The sequence below is a fragment of the Girardinichthys multiradiatus genome, chromosome 15, assembly GCF_021462225.1.
Source record: "Girardinichthys multiradiatus isolate DD_20200921_A chromosome 15, DD_fGirMul_XY1, whole genome shotgun sequence".
In the NCBI taxonomy this organism is placed as follows: Eukaryota; Metazoa; Chordata; class Actinopteri; order Cyprinodontiformes; family Goodeidae; genus Girardinichthys; species Girardinichthys multiradiatus.
The window spans coordinates 7,028,679-7,046,296 of NC_061808.1; the positions used below are offsets into that span (position 1 = coordinate 7,028,679).

The 17,618-nt window shown below is 39.2% G+C and overlaps 1 protein-coding gene across 2 annotated transcripts in view; it reads right to left on the minus strand.

The window, feature by feature from the left end:
• LOC124881887 (exostosin-1) overlaps nucleotides 1-17,618 on the minus strand; it is a 381,563-nt gene that overhangs the window by 6,337 nt on the left and 357,608 nt on the right. For both annotated transcript variants that reach the window (XM_047387779.1, XM_047387780.1), the window contains 2 exons: nucleotides 5,954-6,114; nucleotides 2,790-2,961 (listed from right to left, as the gene is read on the minus strand). In XM_047387779.1, the coding sequence (XP_047243735.1) occupies nucleotides 2,790-2,961; nucleotides 5,954-6,114 (333 nt within the window). The remainder of the gene's footprint in view (nucleotides 1-2,789; nucleotides 2,962-5,953; nucleotides 6,115-17,618) is intronic.

Here is a 17,618-nt window from a genome sequence, read left to right on the forward strand (position 1 = left end):
TGAAGACCAAAATTCTTACAATGCATTTTTTCCTGCTTACATCTAAATGCACTGGGAAATAACAGTTTTAGCATTTTTCTGTAGAAACTCAACCATTTAATGTAAAAATGCTTGAGGATTTTGCTTTCCTTACAGAGAACTGCTTCACATCTGTGTCGACAAACTTCCAGCACCTGTGTGCAGGTATTCCAGCCCAGGACAATTGGATAACATGCTACAATTCCTATTTGGTGTAAACACACAAGTTTTCAATTTTTGGATTAAGGTATGGGGATTGGGCTGGCAGCACCTTTATGTGATCTTGTTGGTCTCGACCCAAGATGCTGCTCAATTAATGGTGTTTGAGGGTGTCTTGTTAAAAGAGCCATTTCAAGGGTTTTTCTAAAGGCGACATGACCTTTGAAAGTAGTTTGATGTATTCAAACTGTTGTGCAATTTGTAGCATGTAATAAATAGGCTAGGCAGAATAGTAAGAGAAACTTCCCCATACAATAAAACCTCAGCCCCTGTGCTTCACAGTGTACAGTGTCTTTAAATATGTGTTTGGGGATCCTCTGACAGACCATCTCCGGTCCATGGACCCTCCCAAAAAATCTCAATTTACTGAGTAGCCCACCTTTTTCTTTTTCTTCTGCACTTCTTTATGTTTTCAAACCCAGTTTCTTGAGAAAAATGCACTCCAACCAGGATGTACATCATCTGCTGCTGTCATTCCTAACTTATGGCCACCTGTTTAGCACCTGTTTTTCAGTGAACTCATTAAATCACTGAATGAACTCCAGATTGCTATTATTTTGAACATACCCCTTTTAGTTTATGATTCAAGTACACAAACTCAGCAGAATATATGTCATGCTGCAGGGCCTGTTGGTTTTCAATGACTCTATACCAGTGGTGTCTAAGTGTTCTACATCTCTTAAATGTCACCTTGGGTCAAGACACCTAAATCAAATGGTTGGTTTATTACCAGGCCTCTGGAGAACTTTCAGACATGTTGAGAGAGTTAATTTAGCCATTTAATTCAATTCAATTCAGTTTTATATATATATATAGCGCCAATTCACAACACATGTTGTCTCAAGGCACTTCACATTTAAGTCAGCTGTGTTGGAACAAGGACACATCTAAAACCTGCAGGACACTGGTCCTTGAGGATTGGAGTCCTCAAGGACACCCCTGCTCTACACCTACTGGTAAAAAAAAGTTTAAGTAACAATCTAATTTCTACCAAAAACATTTAAGGAGCTGACCTCTGAATGCTTTAAACACAAACGTATCAAACGTTTTTATCTAAACTGTTTTCTCTAACTGTCTGTTTCCCATTTTGCCAGTCTGGACAGAACTGCCAGATTATGTACAGCTTTAGCGAATGGATATTTTCTGTCGAGACATAAAACCTATTTTGGAAGACCTCAACAATTAAAATTGTACCTGAGCATATCAGTAGCTCAATTGAGTAGAAGAAGAGGACAGTTTTCTGAAGAATAACATTTTTTTCTGACTTGCTTAATAATATATAAAGTACCCTGTTTCTGTCTAAATCTGCTGCTGACTCATTTTGATTGTTAAAATCAGTCCCTGTGCTGCCTTATGGCTGCAATCATTCTCCACTTCAGGCACTGGATACACCTCAGTGAATTTGGTATGATAGTAGCTGGCAATAGCATTATTACAGAGTTCAATATATTTACTCATCAGTGTTTTATTTGGTCAGAATCATGGATTACAAATGTGTTTGCTGTTGTTCTTTTCTTCAGTGATACCTTATGGTCTTTCACCTTAACCTTTCCAAAATAATTTATTAATGATATCCTGCAAACAAAACATTCTTTCATTATGAATTTTACAGGTTCTGTCTGTTCCTGCTACACTCCAAAGACTTCCAATGTCATTTTGGTAATCTGGTCCTGCTGAATTGATTTTGAGTGTAAAATTGAGCATGAAAGGTTGACTGTATTTATCTGAGGGTAAAACATAGTGGTTTGACATCCTGAGAACAAAGACGTTGCTTCTACAGCACCTGGTACCACATTTAAACACAGTTTTATTTTAATAATCCAAAAAAGACTATTTTATCTATATTTTCTCTCTTTTTGGACAGCCCAGTTTTCATAAAAACTCTTCCTGCTTTCAGAGCAGTGGAATCTGAAGGTTTGGCTATCTGCATTTTGGGTATCTGCATAGTCCTCCGGAACAGATGCACCTCAATAAATCATATTATCATCAAAAATATTATTTCTGTGGGTGTAATCACACCATTAATGTCCCTTGGTTCAGTTGTTTGGTCTGGACCAAAAGCGGACTTATTGTACTTTTTGCAAGAGAACTATAACTTGTAAACAAAGCCATGCATCATTGCTCCCATTGGACAGAAATGACTAGGATGGAGCACAGACCCAGAAATGGAGGAAAGCTATCATGGAAATAATGCTTGCTGTATTTCTGTTCTGCATTTTTGTGCAGTTATTACATTTGCAAAACCATTTTGAGTGTCAAGAGCAGCTCACTTAACACAAGTTTCGCAACATTCTATTTCTAATTTTGGAACTGGCCCACTGCTAGTATAAACTGGAAACTGCAGTGCATCTTGAAATATTTACTGAATTAATAGTAGCCTGCATTAATGTAGGGTGATATTAAATGCTCTTGACTAGGATTTGTTTTGGCTTTAAATCCTGATGGCAACTTGCCAATTCACTTATGGACATTCTAATAGTAAAGCTAATGAATGGACATATTATATAGTGAACGGATTTCTGGGTAAGTGTCTAAGTATGAAACTCTGTTACCTGGCCCATCATAGTCTCCTTGTACTGCTTCTTCTGTGTGACTTTGATTGGTGGCTGTTTGGTGATGGCTGAAACCAGAAAGTTCATCAGGATGTCTTCACAGTTTGCCATGTGGTCCACCATGGTCAGCAGGCTGGCTGGGATGTAGTGAGTGAACAGGTAGTGGTAGTATCTGATACACAAACACAAAGCAAGGAGGTAGATGCGGTTCAGTGTACTGGATTCATCTTCTTCTAACAGCTTCTAGTGTGTTCTTTTATATTCAGTACTGTTGTTGGGTTGCTCTCCCAGCATAGGAGCACTAGATCACTGTCAGGTCTTATACCTCCCTGCCAAGGTCTGCGGTCGCTCTCTCTTACATACATACACCACCTCTAATTTGTGTTGTCTCCTTTTGTTGGCACTTTAGAGTCCAAATAACAAAAGGACTAAAGGGGTGCATTCAGCATCCAAACAATGGAACGAAGAGAAAGCCATTTATCTGCATGACAAGTATAACACTCCCTTTGGAGAAGAACAAGCTTGGCTGTTCAATTTTCTGCTCTGCTACATACTTGAGTTTACCTTTTTTTAATTTCATATGTAGCATTGTATTTTTGACAAACACTTTGAGTTAACAAGGTAGTACAGAAAGCTATAGTTTCAGATCCTTCTCCAGTGAAAAATACATAGTAAAAAGAACTCAGTGAATGAAATGTATGCTGTGTAAGGTGGCTGTTTCAAAGGTTGCGCATGAAGCTCGTTGCAGAACAAATACAATACAAAGCGCCAACAGCAATGAAAGAACAAGCTTCACTGTAAATAATGAAAAGCTTGTCTGTTTGCACAACCGTTATACTGCTGAGAAGATTGCTCCAAATCCAAAATGTGGTTCATGATCTCAGTAAGGCTCCACAGGCTGCTTGGACCTGCCGTACCAACTAAATTGGATTGTTCACCAAGATGGGTCTGATGGATCATTTAGTTCAGCACAAAATGATCAAGTTTGCAACTTCAACCATTTGAACCCCCTCTTCGTACCAGCAGGTAGTGGTAGTATCTGCATGCCTGTAAACAAACCATTTTCCCCCATGTACCAAAGTTATTACATACTAATAATTTCTTTTAATAGTTATTTTCTGAATTATAGAGCTAATCATAACATCCCTATATATCACAAATCATTTAATTGTGTATTATTTTCTGGAAACATTTTTTTTCTATTTCTTTTCTAAAACCCGTTTGGACCAGTTGATTCTTACAAAATATGACAAATCATGATCCCTGTTCAAACCACAATAATTCCAAGCAACCTCTGACTGGTAGATTATGAGTATGTGAATGACATAACCACAGTTTCATATACCTAAGGCAGATTGTAGAAAATTGCTTTAAATCAGGGGTGTTTAAAGTGTGCCCCTGCATTGCAATCCTTGGTATGAATTGTTTTCCTGGCCCCCGGCTGAAATTCGGCAGTGATACAAATTCGGCCCGCCAGTACAAGGAGTTGGGATAGATGGGCACTTTTTAGAAAAAGTTTTATAGCGAGATTTTTAAAATCTTCTTAAAATCCAACATTTTATGTACATTTTAGGTATTCATTTTTAATCAACCATGTTGTTTGCTTTCATTTAAATTTTTAAGTACGTTGGACCAATAACGGGGATGCACAGTGGTAGCACTGTTGCCTTGCAGCAGCAAGGTCCTGGGTTTGACTCCCGGCCTGAGGTCATTCTGCATGGTGTTTGCATGTTCTCCCCGTGCATGCGTGGGGTTTCTCCGGGTACTCCGTCTTCCTCCTACAGTCTAAAAACATGACTGTTAGGTTAATTAGTCTCTCTCTCAATTGCCCTTGTGAATGGGTGTGTGCATGGATATTTGTCCTGCAATGGCCTGGCAACCTGTCCAGGGTGTACCCCGCCTCTTGCCCATAGACCGTTGGACATAGGCATCGGCTCTCCTGCTACCCTGAACGGAAGAAGCGTACATAGACGATGGGTGGATAGGTCCAATAGCAGACCTGGGCACCACTATTTACTAAACTCTTCTAAATGCAGCATGTGTTTTCAAAACATTTTTGTGGCCTGCTAATACTATGACTTTGGTGTTTTTGGCCCATGGGCAAAACGTTTGCCTAATGCTGCTCCAAATCACAGGTTGTCCAAGCAGGTTAAAAGCATCCCGCTGGCAGGCTGAAGAGATGCATGGTTGACATGTAAAGTCTTGGGAAAGATGGCTCCTTTTCATGCCAAATGTTTTCTGGCAGGAAACAACTAAAAATGCAAGAGCATGAAAAAGCAAAAGGTTGAATAAACAACAACTGTTTGCAACACCAAAGCTTGTTGCATCAAAGTTACAATAAAAAAATATACATTTATCAAAGAAAAATATTTAGTTTAAACTGAACTTGATTATTATACATGTCTAAGATTTCTTAAAAACAAAATCTGTGATTTGTGATACCAAAAACCAAATATTCTTAGCTTTCCCAAAAAATATTCTTACAATCTGGTCATGTGACCTGAATATGTTGTTAGTGCCTACTACACTATACACAAAAATTTCATTAAGTCATATTTTGAAACAAAGTCAGGATTTACTGATTTTCTGAAGGAGCTCAAAGTGGGAAACTGGTTCCAACAGTAGGACGATTAAACTATCTGTTTCTGGATTTTGTAAATACTTCATTTTATCTAATTTATGGATTTTTTCCACACCAGAATTTGATAAATATGATATTTCTCAATTCTGTTAGCAACTCCATATGCTATTTAAGAAACATTAAAAATGGAAATGTACGTACCTCTATATTTAAACAGGAAAAAATATTGTGGATGTTACTGAGTTTTTATTTCATATACAAGTCCTGTAATTGGTAAATAAAAATAATAAGAGCTTTAAGACATTATGTGTTGTTACCCAGGGGCAGAAGAAAATGCAACTAAAGCTTATCGTAAAAAGGTTTAGATACGAAAATCTGTGTATATAGTTAATTTAAAAAACAAAAGTGGCTATTAATGCACCCAATCACATCCAAACTGTTCCATTGTATCTTACTGCATTTGTTCTTGTTCTCCAGTTTCATATTTTTAAAAGCAAATCCTGAGGAGAGGAGAACGATTCTGTGAATAAAAACAAGTGCGAGGCTTTTGCTGGTCAGCTGGAAGTCATTTATGGCTGTGTACCTGTGGTAAAAAGCTGCTCCTGTAAGTACCATGGAGTAGTCATTTGTCCACTTGGAGGTGTAGCCCCACCGTGATCTGGAACTATCCCAGTAGTGGCTCCTTGCTGGATAACCAACAATCCTCTCCGGAAAACTTTGCCATACAATAAAAGCAAAGTCCACCTGGGGAGCATAAAAGGAAGAAGAGAAAGGGTGGAAAGAGAAGAAAATTGAGGGTAAATGGAAAACACAGCAGTTGTTTTTTTTTCTTTAAGGACCTAAGCTCTACACAGTGTAAGATTTGGAGCCAGCTGCCAACAGAAATGCCATGTAATGATTTCACTCATCAAGAATTCATTGTTGCTTTTAGGTTTGCCTCTAGAGGTTACTAAATCATATAGTTTAAACTGTGAAACCTTCTTTATAGATGTGTGAGAAATTTAAGCAAACTATACACGTTGAATCAGACGGGAGCAGCTTTACATAATGCAATGACAGGGTAATGGTTTGTTCATGTTCGGTTTCTGTGAATTAGTTGTTACCTTACCTGCATGAGGTGGATGTTGCTTAGGAGTGAAATCCCAACATCAAGTCAGACTAGGTCCCCAAATAAAGTGGATTTTAGCCTATAATAACTCAAGAATTTCTTACTGATGGGAGCTAAGGTCATGATAGCATAGCTTTAGCTCACATGCAGCAGTTTCAATATTTTGTTTTTCCAGCCAAACTATGCGAATATTACAATACTAAATTCCATGTATTGAGCCTGCTAATAGTATCAGTCATTGTGAGTGTTAGTTTTTTTTTTCAAATCTATCAATACACCTTGAACCTTTGTTACAACCATAAACTTCAAAATAATGTATATGATGCGACACACCAATGCACATTAGTACATATTTGTAAAATGGAAGGACAATGTGGTGCTTTTCTGTTCAGCCACCCAAAGCCAGTTGTTAATAGAACCAACTTTCACTGCAATCTTAGCTGCAAGTCCTTTGGATAATGTCTCTACTAGCTTTGCACATCTAGACACTTTGTCAATTGTTCTTTGCAAAAATCTGAAGCTCAGCCATAGTGGATGGAGAGCATCTGTGAACATCAGTTTTTAAGTCGAACCACAGTTTCTCAATCGGATTTAGGTCTGGACTTTGACTGGTACATTCTAACACATGAAAATGCTTTGTTCTGAATGATTCCATTATAGCTCTGGCTGCATGTTGAAGGTGGTTGTGCTGTTGAAAGGTGCACCTCCACCCCAGTCTCCAGTTTTTGCAGCCCCTAACAAGTTTTCTTGCAGGATCATCCCATATCTGACACGATCGGCCACTTAGTGTTTTGTGTTTGTTTACTTTTCCCAGTTAAGGGGAGTCAAGGGGAGTGGTGGCCTAGTGGTTAGAACAGGAGGTTTGTGTTCCAGAGGGGACACAAGGGGCCAGGTTCGTATCCCACAGATTACTCTGGGTCCCTGAGCAAGACCCTTGGCCCCAGAATGCTCCCCAGGCGCTGCACAATGGCAGCCTACTGCTCCCTGTAAGGAATGGGTTAAATGCAGAGGACAAATTTCATTGTAATGTACAGGGGTTGGACAATGAAACTGAAACACCTGTCATTTTAGTGTGGGAGGTTTCATGACTAAATTGGACCAGCCTGGTAGCCAGTCTTCATTGATTGCACATTGCACCAGTAAGAGCAGAGTGTGAAGGTTCAATTACCAGGGTAAGAGCACAGTTTTGCTCAAAATATTGAAATGCACACAACATTATGGGTGACATACCAGAGTTCAAAAGAGGACAAATTGTTGGTGCACGTCTTGCTGGCGCATCTGTGACCAAGACAGCAAGTCTTTGTGACGTATCAAGAGCCACGGTATCCAGGGTAATGTCAGCATACCACCAAGAAGGACGAACCACATCCAACAGGATTAACTGTGGACGCAAGAGGAAGCTGTCTGAAAGGGATATTCGGGTGCTAACCCGGATTGTATCCAAAAAACATAAAACCACGGCTGCCCAAATTACGGCAGAATTAAATGTGCACCTCAACTCTCCTGTTTCCACCAGAACTGTCCGTCGGGAGCTCCACAGGGTCAATATACACGGCCGGGCTGCTATAGCCAAACCTTTGGTCACTCATGCCAATGCCAAACGTTGGTTTCAATGGTACAAGGAGCGTAAATCTTGGGCTGTGGACAATGTGAAACATGTATTGTTCTCTGAAGAGTCCACCTTTACTGTTTTCCCCACATCCGGGAGAGTTACGGTGTGGAGAAGCCCCAAAGAAGCGTACCACCCAGACTGTTGCATGCCCAAAGTGAAGCATGGGGGTGGATCAGTGATGGTTTGGGCTGCCATATCATGGCATTCTCTTGGCCCAATACTTGTGCTAGATGGGCACGTCACTGCCAAGGACTACCGAACCATTCTTGAGGACCATGTGCATCCAATGGTCCAAACATTGTATCCTGAAGGCGGTGCCGTGTATCAGGATGACAATGCACCAATACACACAGCAAGACTGGTGAAAGATTGGTTTGATGAACATGAAAGTGAAGTTGAACATCTCCCATGGCCTGCACAGTCACCAGATCTAAATATTATTGAGCCACTTTGGGGTGTTTTGGAGGAGCGAGTCAGGAAACGTTTTCCTCCACCAGTATTACGTAGTGACCTGGCCACTATCCTGCAAGAAGAATGGCTTAAAATCCCTCTGACCACTGTGCAGGACTTATATATGTCATTCCCAAGATGAATTGTCGCTGTATTGGCCATAAAAGGAGGCCCTACACCATACTAATAAGTTATTGTCGTCTAAAACGAGGTGTTTCAGTTTCATTGTCCAACCCCTGTACATGTGCAATGACCAATAAAGATGATTATTATTAAGTCTTCATCCATGTCCTCAGATTACTTCTGTTAATTGTTACTTTCTAGGTTCTTGTACTTATGTTTATAGGTTCCTTTAGATCTGTTTCCCTGAGTTTTGTTATTTAGTCTAGTTTCCCTCGGCTAATTAGTTTCATCAGAAACTTTCCCCTCAGTTCCCTGTAGCTTGTTTCCACACCTGTTCCATCTTCTCTCTGATTACCTGCCTCACCTTTCCACTGGTCCATACTCTATCTCCCTCTGTATAAAGGCTTACTGGTTTTTATTGTTCCCTGCTGGTTCCTCTCGTCAACTGCCTTGTTATCTTCCCGAGTTCTTCCTTGTGGTTCGTTTTCTGTTTTGCCTCCTCAACCTGTTCTCTGTGGATTGCCTGCCTGTACACAGTACTCTGCCTGCCTGTAAGTCTGTTGTGCATCTTCAACATTAAAATTTCATCTACTCACCACGCAGCCTACTCTCCATGTTCTGCACTTTGGTCCAACCTCAAAACCCTTGAATATGACAGTACTTAGCTAAATTTATTTTCCCATCAATTCTGACCTGCTTCATTGTCCTGGCTGAAGAAAATCTCTCCCCATAGCATTATTCTGCCACCACTATATTTTACAGCAGGAATGCTGTATTTATGTTAAGATCCAGTCTTAGTTTCCCACCATACAGTCTTCAGAACTGCAGCATCGAGTCTGACAGATCCTCCACAAGGGTGGAGGCTGGTTGACCCCAAGGAAAAACATTTCCAAACACAAGCTCAGCATTGTGGTACATGTAGTCCACTGGAGAAATTGAACAGCAGCTTTAGAAATGGATAGTCCAACACAGAAGAGCAAACTCATCAGGTCAAGACCTAGTGGTTCATGTACATCTCATGGACAAGGGACACTCGCTTGAAGACAACAATCCGTACATTTTGGACTGGGAAGTATTCCTCTTGACCTAAACAACTCACATGTCATTGTTAGGGACATGTTTGAATGGTCAGGCAACAATGCTCCACATTTTAAGCCAAATAGAAGGTAGGCCCAGTGGTTCAGGTGTCCTATTTGCCCAATTAATGTCTTTAATGACCCTAATTATGTGACCATAACTTATAAGCGTGTTACATCCAACTATGTTCAGAACTGAAGATGCCTTTTGGATGAGAGGCGAAATATCTTCAGTTGCTTTCAACTTATAGCTTTTTTGGTGTTTTCATCTCAACAAAACCAATATCCTGAAAGTGTTGCCAACATGATCATTGTTCAAGTGTATTTCTTCGGCTTTGAGAATAACTTCCTTAACTTTAATTTGCAAAGCCCCAAATCCAGTTAGTAAAACAGAAAGAAAGGCGATCATAAGGAGAGGTAAAATACATAGAACATAACACACAGCAGATAATCACACTTATAACATACATATATACTTTTATGTGTTTGTTGATTCTAGATTCTTATCCAAAAGGTGTTTGCCACCTTTGGGGCTGCTTTATGTTGCTTGCCACACCAGTAAAGAAGAAATGTTATGTGGGATTGTCTGGAGCACCTGGATGTCCTTGAAGGAGCCTGATCCACCTGACAAAGACCCTCTTTTGAATTCAAAAACACCACTGAGGCGCACAGGCAGACACACCAGAGAATAAGGGGATCAGCACATAATGAAATACTTGGCTATACAGACACAGGCGCGCACACACGTCACCTCGTGTAGCGGACAGAAAATTAATTACCACAACTGCATAGAGGAAGAGAGGGAGCTGGGGAGGAGAGCCCTGAAAGTGGATGTTCTTTAGTGATACCTTGCGGCTTCTGTCAAGAATTGTGTGAGCAATTACTGTAAAGCAGGGGCGCTAAGCCGAGAGAAAGGTTGCAGCTGCCGTTTTTTTAATGCAGTGCCTGATCAGTTAACATGTTAGCGGTGTGTGTCCACAGTGTGTGTGGTTGAGTCTGTCTGCGTCAAATGTCTCCCCAGCTGTGCTGAAAAGATTAATAATATCCTGCAAATGTAATTTTCCTGTCAGAGATGAAGAGGTAAAATGGAGCGTTAATGACACATTACAGACTTTCTTATTTAGGATTTTAAAACTGATTCACTTAATCGTACTTTTGTTTTTGGAGCATAAAAGATTAGTCCTCTGAGACAAAATAATTTAATTCCCAATGAATACAGATTAGTTACTATGACATAATACGGAAGTGTTGTATGAAGTGATAAAAGTACAACTTTGTGACTGCGTGTGCATGTGTGTTATACATACTAATAGATTCTACAAGGCCGACACTGATCTGCGGATCAGAGGGTCAATCTAGCAATAGATCTGTTTCAAATCTCTCCTGACATCTAGGTTTAATGTGTCCCATGTTATGAGATAAGAAGAGCATAAGGCATCATAGTCCCTTAAACTCTCTCAGTTTTCATTGTTTTTTAGTGCTTTTGAGATACTGTTGCACTGTTTGAGCCCGGGGCACCAAATTAGTTTCAGGCAAAACCCATATTTGATTTTAATAAAACTTGCAAAAACAAAAATTGATGATCCAGTAAGGTGGGGTTTTATTGCCTTGATGTTTTTCCTACTTTGAGCCCAGCTGGATGCTGGGGAATGTTGTAGAAAAAATTGTTTTTACCAAGACAGAGACCGATGATTGTCACTCAGAATCAGCTTTATTAAAATCTTGCAAGACAGAAGGATTTTTTACAGCATTGGAGATTGGATCGTTCTGACCAGACAAAGCAGATGTTCTCCTAGAAGCTACAACAGTTTTCAAGGTGACTCTAATGAGACCCAGAGAGAGAGAGAAACCTGGTGTCCTAGACATAATCTTAACAGTGTGGCTTACATATTATCTCACACAGCTGCAAGCAGAAGGCTGAGAAACCATTACTCTAAGACTAAATAAGAGAAGAATGGAACAACACCTGAGGGGTTCTAATACTTTTGTCAGTTCCTGTAGAGTATCAAAGAGCAAATCAAGCAAGGCACTAACAATTTCCATAACAGGGAACACACTGTAGGTGCAACAGTTAGGAATGCAGCAATTGTCCAGCAGATAACCAGAATAGTTTTTTTACTTTAACTGACTTAACTCATGCTCAGTAAGCTAAAACCTAGATATTACTTGGTGCAAGCTTTACATTTTCAAAGGATTTTCACTCAACACTTTTATTAATGTAAGCTGTTCTGTTATTGGCTTTATTACATTGAAAAAGACCAACTTTGTTAAGTTATTTGCAGGTACTTCATTACCTGTCATTATTACGTTATTGGTGCTTGAAAATGAAGTAAGAGGAAGTACAGAGATGTAAAAACCTATTTAAAAGTAAAATAATTTTTATGTTTGTGGATCAAAGACAGAGAGAGACCTGAAAATATCAGGAAGAAAAACAACATTTATATGGCTTAGTCATTCGTTATGCTATATTTCATCATTACATCTTTAACTGTATTCCCTGCCAAGTAAGGATACTTTTAAAAGTAATAGTTTGTTTTATGTTGTTCATTTCATCTTGTTGCATCTTTAATGTAGAACCTTTATACTGTCTTCTTGGAAAGGACATCTTTTTTTAAAAGACTTTCTGAATCTCAGTGGCATTATTCTTTGTGAGGGTTAAATAAAAATAAAAATTTTAAAGCTGCTGCATGTTAGAAAAATGAATTAAGGATCAACCTTGGATATGGAATACATAAGGAAACCGGGCTTTTAATAGTACTTGCACATCAGTTGCTAATATAAAAGCTGAAGGCAGTTTAATAATTTTACAAATGCTATTATAACGTATATCATAGTTTTTAAAGAGAAGTTCTGATTGATTCTTCTCTACGCAGGACGTCTTCAGTGTGGAAGGTTGTATTGAGTGACAAAGTCAAAGCGAGATAATCTGCAAGAGGCACAAGAAGCACAAGCATTTTTCTGCAGCTCAGTAATCTATCGAGAATTGTTCTTTACCAGCATGACTTGATTCTGAAGGACTTAACTCATCTAAAGAATGTCTACCTTTTGACACCTAAAATATGTTAGCAGAACAAATTGTGTATCGATTCAGTACTACAGTCTCAAATCACTAAAAGTTATCAAATAAATAATGGTAAGTTGGTTATGAGTGCTTTGGCTTTAGTGCTTAAAAAATAGTTAAAGTGGTAAAAACATTTGAGGAGCTGTGATGCTGCCATAGCGGCACCACGTTGCTGTGGTGAAATTAAATGAAAACTAAGAAATCTGTTAACTGCAATAACCTTAATGCACAATTTAAACTATGAAGGTTAATTGTAGCATTGCTTTAGCTGCCCAACATAGGAGATTTACTCCACTTCTTATTTCAGCTCTTTTCAGGAACAAACCAGCTGCTCAGATGAACAGTAAATCTGATCAACAAAACATCTGAGTATACAAATATGTCAGATGTTTTGAAGTTTTAAACCTCAATATACATAGAGAACATGCCCCTGATAATGAACCTTTATCAGCATAATGAACAAGCTCCTTGTGATACAACTATTGCCTTAAAAATAAGGCTCTGTCTGCAATGTTACAGGAGTAAGAAATCTTTCCTTTGTGTTTATACCTGTAATTTACATGGAAATGGTTATTTGGGCAGAAAATCAGATTTTATGAATGTTACAGACATGTCCTGCAAGCAGAATGAGCTGTTAGTTGTTGTGCACACAGTGCCTAAATAAGGGATCCCCCAGTGCCTCCCATCTTCTGGTTATCAGACTTTATTGTCCTTGCTTTTTTTATTACTGCTACCCACTGATGAGTCTTTACAAACACTATTCATTCTGCCTCCATATTTTACTGAAGAGAAATTTGACAAAATGTAATAAAACAGTTAAAGTAAGGTGATTAGTGATTTATTACCTTTATATATTAAATGAACTTGTACATTTTGAAGAAGTCTCTGAATTAGAGATCAGCTGAGATATTGGAGATTGAGTCAGCATTTTAAACAACCCTATTTTTGAGCAGTAAATTGTCACTGCTGTTATGTTCGATAAAAAATAGAAAAATTGTTATCCCATGAGTTTGGATCATACCTCAATGTTCCTGCTATATTGTGAGTGACACGTTTTGAGACACACACAAAAAAACAGTGCAGCTCAATTATATTCCAAGGGTTGTAGGCAAAGTGTGAAGGCTGTGATCCTTTGAGGCTTTAGCTTTATAATTATAATAATAATAATATCCGAAAAACTAAATTAAAGGGTTTCACAACCATCGCTTAAATATATTTAGACCAACCAAAAAACTGAACTAAGCAGTTGAATATAACTACAACTGAATGAAATAAAAAGTGGTTTGATATATTTTGAGAGGTAAATTTAGGTTATTTTGAGAACATTATCAGCACACCATGCAACAAACCCAACTCCAATTCTACTCTTTTTATCTTGATGAGGTGTTGTGGTAGGACCAACGTGCAAGGAAGGCTTCCAGAAACAAAGTGAATGAAGGTAAGTTGAGTTTAATGATCTTCACTCACTGATCCAGGCAGACTTAAAAAGTTCAATAGCTGACAGGCAAACCAAGAGCATAGGGAACCAAAACCAGACCAGGGCACTGAGTAACTGAACCAGGCATAACGGTAGGAACCAGCAGTGAACAATGACAACTAAAGAGCTTAAATACAGAGGGGAGTGGAATGTAAACCAATGAACAGGCAATCAGAGGGAACAATGAACAGGTGTGGACCAGGCTGCAGAAAGACAGAGGGAATGGAACCAATCAGCAAGGTTAATACAGAAGAAAAGGAAAAGCAAGAACCAGACTAAGTGAAATTAACAAAAACACGAACACAAAACTTAAATACTGGCAGGATACGACATGTTTATGGTTATGGCTGTATATATATGGTTGTCTTTGTGGCTGTTAGACCCAGGTAGACCCAGAAGACAGTGGTAAGCAATGTGTCTGAAAATTTCTGAAATAAACATCACAATAACCAGTAAAAACTGTAATACTTAAATTTTTTTTTCCATGGCCATCTTCATTTAATTAAACATCGGATCCCTTTTTCAGGGACAGCCTGTGGTTGGTGAAATTCTACTTTTTTTTGTTTACTAAACCTAGCATTGTAAAATGAGCGTAATTCATAATTCATAATTCGTAATTCAGTTCTTGAGACTATTGACTGGTTTTTAAATAATCCTAAAATGAATGTCAGTCTACCAAACCATTGGACTGTGTCTCATCCTCTCTTAAGTAACAGCTAAAAGTTTAATTAAAGATTTTCTCTGTGCTTTGACCGTGTAATGATACAGATGCTGAGGTAATGGCTCTAGCAAAACTCCTGACTCCATGAAAGCACTTTGTTTTTCATTAAATCTTATTCAGTCGGCCCTTTCAGCCTCAACTGTTGCTTTGCATTCTGTTGTTTTAATTGCTTCATCCTTTTCCCTTACTCTCTTTCTTCTCCTTCAACTTTTAGCTTTCCTTCCCACCTTTACTCTGCAGTCTGTTAAATAAAAAAACAGAGTCAATGACACAGTAATTAAAAAAAAGACTGAGGCCATGTCCACATGGAGATGAGCTGAGGTGTGTCTGCAAAGGTATTTTGTCGTTTAAGCATTGAGTCCACACATATCCTGCGTTTTGGGGGACCAAAAGCTATCATTTTTGAAACCGGGTCCCAGAGTGGAAATATTTCTTAACGCCAGTTCCGTGTTTCTGCATGTACATGCGAAACGCATCTTTTCGGAAATGATGATGTTTTAGCTCCAACCTGCATGCTCCTCTTTGCCGCCATGTTGTTTTATTCACCTCGCATATGTTCTCTGTGCATGCCCGGCGTTTTATCCACTGATTTTGATGTACTTCTGTGGCAGTGTCATGGCGCCACCAATGGGCCCGGGATTAGGCTTTGTTCTCAACTGATTTAAGTGACTTTGGTTTGTGGTGTTAAATTTCTTTTTTTTTTTTTTTTTGCCTCTATCACTTAGAAGATTTTAAAGTTTAAGTCTTCCAAGGTTCCACCATCCCAGCCACATTACCTAAAACCACTGTTAGAGCTCAATACTTTACAATGCTGGGATGCTATTTTTTACACACCCAGCTCACCCCAACATCATTTAACAGTGCTCTATTTGGGGGTGAACAAAGGATATACACTGTGTTTTTAGGGGCACACTTTGGATAACTCAGGCAGAAAGAGTCACACTTTTTCCCTCAACCTATGTGCTGAGTGACTGCTGAATGGCTGTGTGTGTGTGTGCACAGGCAGCAGAGATGTAGTTCAGCTGTTTGTACAGATAAAGGCTGTTTTTTTGCTACCCTTGTGAGGACCCATATTGATCATTTAGGTCAATCATCTCCCCTCACTTTAAACTTTACCATCCTCCCATCGGCTTCACTTCATATGTAAGGATATTAACTGTAGCCTCATGTCTTAACCCTTAAAAGTGACAGGTTAAACCGAGGGGTGTTATGTACCCCGATTCTATAATTTGTAGAATAGAAGAGCAAAGAAGCTTCAGCTGCTGTCCAGCAGGTTATCAAGATGTTCCTCTTAAGAAGATTTTATTTAAAAGGACTACTTTATGACCCAAGTTATATACAGGTGACCTGAATCTTTTATTTTTATTTTTATTGTAGTATTATTAAAAAGGTGCAGTGAGTAAATCCTTCTGCCATTTGGTCCGAGACAACTTCAAATTTTAGTATCTGACAGTTATTCAGTATTAATCTGTGTTTCTGACTGTGCAATGACAGTTTAAAAGGGCCGAGCAACAAACTTATGGCAAATCCTTTCTGTGCTGATTTGAGGGTAAGAAGGGAGTCAAAAGTTACTGTAATTGTTGCCCCGACATTCCACATCATGAAGGTCTTAGAGAGACTTCTGTTGACCCACCAAACAAACAAGCAACATTCAGGACCCCCTGCAGCTTGCTTATTGCCATGGAGTTGGAGTTGAAGATGCCATTATACACCTTCCTTAACAAACCTACTGTCATCTGGACAAGTAAGGCAGCACTGTGAGGATCATATTCTTTGATTTCTCCAGTGCATTTAACATAATTTAACCCGATTTGCTTTGTCAGAAACTCCAGAAGACTCAGGTGGAGGCCTCAACAATCTCCTGGTTCAAAGACTACCTGACAAACAGACCACAGTTTGTGAGACTGAAGGGTTGTGAGTCTAACCAGGTAGTCAGCAGCACAGGAGCACCACAGGGGACTGTACTCTCACCATTCCTTTTCACTCTGTACACCTCAGACTTCCAGTACAAGACAGACTCCTGTCATCTGCAGAAATACTCGGATGATTCTGCAGTCGTGGGGTGGATCAGAGATGGACAAGAAGCTGAGTACAGGAAGGTGGTGGACCGCTTTGTGGCATGGTGTGGAAACAATCATCTCATTTTGAACGTGACTAAAACAAAGGAGATGATTGTAGATTTTAAGAGAAACAGGAATAAGTCAAAAACTATTACTATCATGGGAGAAGAGGTGGAAATGGTGGTGGAGGAGTATAAATACCTTGGTGTTCACCTGGACAACAGACTAGAGTGGAGATGCAACTGTGAAGCCATCTACAAGAAGGGACAGAGCAGACTGTACTTCTTTAGGAAGCTTAGGTCTTTTGGTGTTTGCAGCAAGATGCTGCATATCTTCTATAAGTCTGTTGTGGAGAGTGTGATTTCTTCTACCATCATCTGCTGGGGAAGCAGCATCAGAGCCAGGGACTTAAAAAAGCTCAACAAGTTAATAAAGAAGGCTGGTTCTGTTCTGGGGACTCCACTCAGAGAGAACCTCTGGAGATCGTTGTGCAAAGACGGATTCTTCATAAAATGAAGAACATTATGGAGAACCCTGAGCATCCTCTTTATGAGACTGTC